At 44.4% G+C, this 7332-nt stretch overlaps 1 protein-coding gene across 1 annotated transcript in view; it reads left to right on the top strand.

Moving 5' to 3' along the window:
• The window catches only part of LOC123507152 (cytochrome P450 2U1-like), a 20302-nt gene extending 13220 nt beyond the window's left edge, over positions 1–7082 (top strand). Inside the window, exons 3-10 of the mRNA XM_045259797.1 lie at positions 1215–1378; positions 1878–2017; positions 3682–3872; positions 4567–4766; positions 5340–5502; positions 5899–6079; positions 6321–6414; positions 6662–7082. Of these exons, the coding sequence (XP_045115732.1) occupies positions 1215–1378; positions 1878–2017; positions 3682–3872; positions 4567–4766; positions 5340–5502; positions 5899–6079; positions 6321–6414; positions 6662–6858 (1330 nt within the window). The 3' untranslated portion in view covers positions 6859–7082. The remainder of the gene's footprint in view (positions 1–1214; positions 1379–1877; positions 2018–3681; positions 3873–4566; positions 4767–5339; positions 5503–5898; positions 6080–6320; positions 6415–6661) is intronic.
• The last annotated feature ends 250 nt before the right edge of the window (positions 7083–7332 follow it).

The following is a 7332-nucleotide window of genomic DNA, read 5'->3' as shown; positions in this document are numbered from 1 at the left end:
GTGTGTAGTGCAGTGGCACCATGCGTGCTTTGAGGTCCGAGGAGTCTCCAAGCGCACGGGTTCGAATCCTGTCCACGGTCCGAGTGTAGGTTGGGCTTCCTCACTCGGGGCAACGGTTTCCTAGCAGGTGGGCTTTTAGATAGGAGGTACGCCAAAAAATATCCCCTTTAGCCCATAAATTCCCGTGAAAAGCCCACATGGTATAAAGAAATAAAAAGTAAAAAACTGATGTCACTGCACAGGTGGGAGAAAGATCCGCATCCAGAAACGCTTTGCTCTCTCACCAAGAATATTTCCCAAGACCACAGAGATGATTAGCGAGGTTTTCAAGTGTGTGTGTGTGTGTGTGTGTGTGTGTGTGTGTGTGTGTGTGTGTGTGTGTGTGTGTGTGTGTGTGCTTAGTTCCTATGATTGATCGTTTTCTGTTCTTCTGGATATATTGTTTTAATGAGCAAATGGATCCAAAATGTAAAGTGAAAATCTCCTTACCTTGCCATGTTGAAAGCTGCAAGTTGTTCATGCATATGCTATCCTTTGTGTTTCTTCACTTCCTTCGTTTTACTTTAGTTTAATGCCTTCACTGCGTCATGCAGCAATTCACATCACTCTAAGCAATGCATGAAATCTTTATAAATATATACAAGAATGGAGAAGTATTTTTTCCTGGCCAGTACAATGTTTGGAGGTAGTGAAGAACAAAAAATATATATTTAGTGGTTACCAATCAAGGAAAGTTGTGTCTAATAACAGTGAACGATATATAGTCAATCTTAAACTCAGCAAATTCTCAGTTTTTACATTAGTTATATCTCTCTCCTCTACACTATTCATTAAACTATTTGACCGTATCTATGCACAACGCACCCACAACAACACAGGAGTATTAGCCACGCTTGCATGGCAGCTCGTCCCTCTCCGGAGTCTACGCAGTCTAGCTCAACAGTAACCAAGCACAACACATCCACAGCAATACAAAATAAAGGATCATAATCACTTAAACAACAGCGCTACCTCCTACTTGCTCTAATTCAACAATAATCAAGCACAATATGTCCACAATATAAGACAAATTGGTAATACTTGGTTACAACAGCACTCCACTTTACTCAGTCTACTTCAACACTAACCAGACGCGACAAACGCGTGCACAATTAGACCAACACAGATCAGTAACACTTAGTAACACAATGCACCTCCATCTTGTGCACCGGCAGACTGGCACAGGAGTACGGACCCCTCTACAGCGTGCAGCTCGGGGCGCGACGGTTGGTGGTACTCAATTCATCCCAGTGGCTTAACCAGGCCTTCGTTAGGCAGGGGGAAATGTTCAACCACCGGCCCCGCGGCACCGTACTCAGCTTCATCATGGGCGGAAAGGGTGAGTGCGGTGGTAATTACAATCAACGCTTCGGAAAACACTGTTCCTCGCAACTACCGGGCATCCTCTCATGTAAGAAGGGAGTGTGAGAAGGACTATACGGTATAACCTGCATGGCGGGGATAGAGATGACAGCAGGTTATAGGCGAAGAACGACAGACCAACGGAAAATTAGTAAAAACATTAATGGCGTGTGCTTTGTTATGGCGCTAAATCTGCCGACCATGAGGTCTCAAACTTTGCAGCTTTTTAAAAGAAAACTTTTTACTTTGACGGCGCGCTAACCCTGTCATTAGTGTAGTGGAGGTCTACCAAAAAGCACAAATTGAAGAACATATACCTATCTGGGAGAATTAGGTGGCGTACTTAGGTGACTAACGGAGCACAAGCAGCTAACAAATCATTGCTCTACTCTTTTTTTTTTTCTTCTTTTTTTCATTCGCGTCACAACAAGAGTAAGGTTTACTTGCACGCCATCTTGACCAGCCTCCTGCCACAGGTATTGCCGACGCTGAAGGTATGAAGTGGCGCGACAGTCGCCGCTTCACCCTGCACGTTCTGAGGGACTTTGGCATGGGTAAGCGTTCCGTGGAAAATTACGTCAACAGGGAGCTCCAGGACTTCATGGTGATGACACAGGTTAGTGAACGGGAAGGAAGCTTCAAGTCATCTTGATGTTGTTTAGGTGGTGAGGGTGTTTATTTATGTCTGCTCTGGACACATGGAGTTTAACTGAAAATTTCACATACGCACACATTTCACAAAGAGATGATGCAGGAATATAACAGAAGAGGTGATGAGGGAATATGACTATGTATAGAAAAAAATGTATAAAACAGACGGTACTTCTCAAAGCATCAAATGGTTGCGCAAGATAAACGTTGATCCCACTGTGCAAAAATCTGTCCACACAATCGAGCACGGTTCGACGGGCACTGCCCACAACCAGGTTAAGCCCGCGAGCACAACTGTCGCGTTGACCATATGGTGTCGATCTGGCCCAGTGAAACCCTGATAATAGCCTGAGGAATGGTAGTTCGTCAGCTGGCTAGTGTCTGGTGCTTTCACATATCCATCAAAACCGGCATGTTGCTCTTATTTTAGCAGGCACAAGCGCGCTAAGCAAGTCAACAACCAAACTGTCCTCTTGTGCTCGTGGGTACAGCTGGATCGTCTCAACACAGCAGAAGTACAAACACTGCAACCAGTCATGCACTGTAGAGTTAGTACTGCCTTATTATTTTCACTATACATTTCAGCGGTGGGCAAACGGTGTTTTTTGCAGATATCCCCTAAACGAATCGTTGGATGAGTATGATATTTCAACACACTACCTTGAACATCCGTTCGTAATTTATGGTTAACATACCACAGTGCTATATGTGTTATGTGAGGAGTTTACGGAGTGATATTACGCCTAATCCAGTCATCATATCAAAGGTGTTATACAGAATCGGACGAGTGTGGTGTACTCGTCTAACCCCTCTACCACCACCCCCTGAAGAACTCCCAGACCACTCACATGGTTGACCATAACGACTGCAAACATGGCTCTTCTATATACTACATGTAAACGTGCTGTTGTACAGTAATTATCAACGTGAATCACTTCTTGCCTTCATGAAATTGTACCATACTCGTTAATAATCATATCTATACATACACACAGAATATTATAATGTATAAATACAGTGGTGGGAGAAGTAGGAAGGGACACAGGAGTGAGGGAGGCGAGGAGCTAGGGAGAGGAGAGGAGGGATAAAGAGGGCGTGAACTTCCGAGACGGGGGAGATGTAGTAGTGGTTAGGAATGGTTTGGGTGTGCGTGTGTGGGGGGGCCACACTTTCATTCGAATGCGTCAACATGACTCGTCAGCTTTGTGTTATTTTTCACGAGTAAACTCCTCACATAACACATATAGCACTGTGGTATGTTAACCATAAATTACGAACGGATGTTCAAGGTAGTGTGTTGAAATATCATACTCATCCAACGATTCGTTTAGGAGATATCTGCAAAAAACACCGTTTGTCCACCGCTGAAATGTATAGTAGGAGACATTTGAAGGGAACTGTTCTGGTTATCTTTTTTTTGTTATCACTATAAAAACTCTTCTTCGGACATACAAGTACACACAGAGAAAAAAAGAAGATAAACATTTTCTTCTCTAGGCTGCAGAATTATTTACAAGAACATAGAGCGAAAAATAAAGGTCTGAAAGTTATTCAAATCTATAGCACTGGGATTGTTAGTTTGTGGAATAGCGTAAAGCTAATTTGTGTTCCCTGGTGTGGGGCCTGCAGAAGAGCGTGGGTCGTGCCTACAACCCACACTACGACCTGGCCACATCCGTGCTAAACGTTGTGTGGCATATGTTCGTGGGCCAGCGGTTCGAGATGGGAGACAAGACCCTGCGGTGGATCGTGGACTCCCTGGAGCTCTCCCTCACGCTGGTGGAACAGGGCGGCTTCCTCAACTACATGCCGATGCTGCAGTGAGTGACGCGCGCAACCACATGCCACTTTGCTTGATGTCCTCTCTCACTCAGTATTCCTTCCGCATTGTTGCCACGGACTGAAGGACGCCAAGAACTGAGTCCTCTCCCAACAAAATTTGCTCACAATCAGCATTATTAGTCTACTAGCTTCAACACTTGATTTGCAACTTCTGTTCCATAATTCATTAACTACTAATGGCCATGTAGCTAAGGTGTTTAAATACAGGTTCTACAAACTGAGTGCACATGCAAAATATTCATTGTGCTTCTCATTCTTTCCATTCAAATTATCTAAGAAATAATCTTGTACCGTAATTCGAGGACAATGCAAAAATCATGTGATAGGGTATCATGCCCTACACTCTACAGGGAACAATATTAAGGATCTTTGATTATTAGAGTATAGGTTGAGACACGTCAAATGTCAATTTACACCTAAATGCAATGTTAAACAAACAGATCATTATGGCAATCCTATTAATTTAATACCAAATGCCAAATCCACAGCAATTAGGGAAAGATCCAGCTAAGCACCAGTACCACGATCCACTGCCTTCCTCCACGTTTGTTCCGCTCTAGATCACTAATATGATGTAGTGAGTGTTCAAGAGACACCCTCTTCATTTCAAGTTCGTTGCCTTGTTCCCTTTTGGTTTCCCTCGCCCTCCTCACCACAGCGTCTCCCTGCCAGGTTCGTCGGCACCTTCTTCACGCTCCGGGCATTGAAAGTTGGCAGGAACGTCTTGTACCGCCTCTCTTACATATCAGACCTGATCGCCAAGCACAAGGCAACTCTGGACGACCCGGACCGAGACTCAGACCTTATGTACGAATTCCTCCAGCAGCAGCGGAAGGACCTACGCCAGGGCAAATCTGACACAATTTTCACGGGTATGTGAGGAGTCGTGGATGGGTAGGAAATGTTGGATTAAGTAATTCTTAAATTAATACTTAATCTTTTTACAGTTACAGTCGTCCTTTCTTGCCTTAAAAATACTAACACAAACTGTTAGCATGGACACAAGGATGTATAAGCTTATTTCCCTTGGTTAAAAAAAAAAAGTGAAAAAAAAAAACAGTACAAGAATAGATTTATAAAAAGTTATAAGAGGTGATAAGAAATACTGCCCAGGAGTGAAAAGGTTAAGAGACATAACCAGCTCTCAACTCACTCCCTTCCAATTATGCATATGCACAGAACAATGCGTTCATGGTATTGTTAATCTCTTAAACGCTATCTTTATTACTGAACATAAATCCATCAGTCCATCCACTGATTGATTAGTGATTATTCTGCATCGTCTTCACCAGTCACCAATGAATCCTTCTTTGCCAAACATTGACGCCTCATGACTCATAAATCCGGGATGTCACCGCTTCTTTTCTTCACCCTGTTGGTTTCCCAATCATGTATCCCTGCGCCTAGCTCCGCCCACCCTGCCTGACTGCTTGTTCTCGCCGCAGACAACCAGCTCAGGTGGCTGTTGAGTGACCTGTTCATCGTGGGCCTAGACACCACGGTCACCACGTTGCGCTGGTGCTTCCTCTTCCTGGTGCGCGAGCAGGACGTGCAGCGGAGAGTCTTCAAGGAACTGGAGGCGACGATTGGCTTAGACCGCCAGCCCACGTAAGTTCTGTGGCGCTGGCGGTGGTGGTATTCAGGCGTTAGGTGTGAGTGTGTGTGTGTGTGTGTGTGTGTACGTACGTGCGTGCATGTATGCATGCATGCATGCGTGCATGTATGCATGAGTGCCCCCGCGTGCGTGCGCCCGCGTGTGGTGCTCTTCTTAACGTATGCCTGTATTGATTTTTTTTTTTAAACAAAATTATACTTTTTTGTATTATTGCCTTCCTTCGGTCAGTTCTACTTAAAAACCACCGTGGCATGTGAAAGAAAAATGTATTTTTGTAATATTCTTGAAAATGAGAATAGTACCTGGTAGTTTTCTGACCCTGCTGGCGCGCACACAACCAACACAACCTTCACCCATACATACACCCCAATCCTCGGCTATCCTACCAGGTACGAGGACCGCCTCAAGATGCCCTACATTGAGGCTTTTATCAACGAGGTGTTCCGGTTCGGCACCATCACGCCCCTGGCAGTGCACGCTACCCCCGAGGAGACCACCCTGGGGGGCTACCGTATACCCAAGAGGACGTGGGTCATTGGAAACCTGTACGGCATCCACTGGGACAAGAAGGTTAGGGAGGTCGGCTGTCAGGGGAACAATTGGGAACAATGGCGTCGCGTATAGATCCATTCTTGGCTACGTAAAGTAAACCTAGATTAACTTAACTGGATATGTTTACCAGGGGCACTACTGAACAACCATGTGTGTAGTAAGTATAGAGACGCGCGTGGATTAGCCCAGTAACATGAAGTACAGTGGTTAGTTGTCAACCTCTCCGCCATTTAGTGAGTCATACCTTGACTTCCTACAGTTGTGGGGCGACCCGGAGAACTTCAGACCGGAGAGGTTCCTGAATGAGGCCGGCGAATTTGTCCGATCTGAGCATGTGCTGCCGTTTTCTGTGGGTAGAGAGAGAGAGAGAGAGAGAGAGAGAGAGAATCACCAATTACCATTAACTACCACTGATATCATAACAATTTTTACCGTTTCATCCACACATCGGTTGCACGATTCACACATAGTATTACGTATATTCACTATATAACCTTCAAAGATCATTGATCACACAAGCAAACTCACCATCAACACTACCACTACCACTACCACCACCACCACCACCATCACCATCACAGCACATCTCTCCACCACCAGGTCGGCGCAACTGCTTGGGCGAGTCGCTGGCCAGGATTGAAACTTTTCTCTTTCTCACCTCGATGCTCCAGAAGTACGAGTTTGGGGTTCCGGAGGGATTCGAGAAACCCTCCACGAGCTTCAGGTGCGGCGTGACCCTAAACCCTAACGAGTACCACGTCAAGCTTATCGAGAGGAACCCAGTTATCATGCCCTGAAGGAAATTATGCAAGAGGCAGCGTCCGAAATGAGGCGTCTGTCATTTGTTATTTTGGTGTTTGTACTGACGACTCTTGCTGAACTCGTATTCTGAAACGCTTTGCTTTCTCATCACGATACCTTTCAACTGCCATAGGCATGATTAGCTTGGTTCTCATGAGTATTTCTTCCATTGGTAATGTAGTAAAACTTAATAACACATCAATAAAACCATAAAATAGAATATCTTTAATAACCTGTATATAGCTTTAACTGTGAGCTTTTGAAAACGATTGAGGTGTGGCTTGAAGTTATTTTTGGGGTTTATCTTCCTTGGGTAAAGGTGATTGACAAATTTTATTGATATGTTACCCAAAGCTGTTTGCACTTTAATTATATGTTTAATTGTATTATTAAGTAAACAGTGATAAGTTATAGCCCAGTCAATATTATAATGATGTATTATGATGAATTGTGAATGAAAATGTTCAGTA

The sequence above is a fragment of the Portunus trituberculatus genome, chromosome 21, assembly GCF_017591435.1.
Source record: "Portunus trituberculatus isolate SZX2019 chromosome 21, ASM1759143v1, whole genome shotgun sequence".
Taxonomy (NCBI): Eukaryota; Metazoa; Arthropoda; class Malacostraca; order Decapoda; family Portunidae; genus Portunus; species Portunus trituberculatus.
The sequence above is the reverse complement of the archived record's forward strand: the minus strand, read 5'-3'. Positions and strand labels throughout refer to the sequence as shown.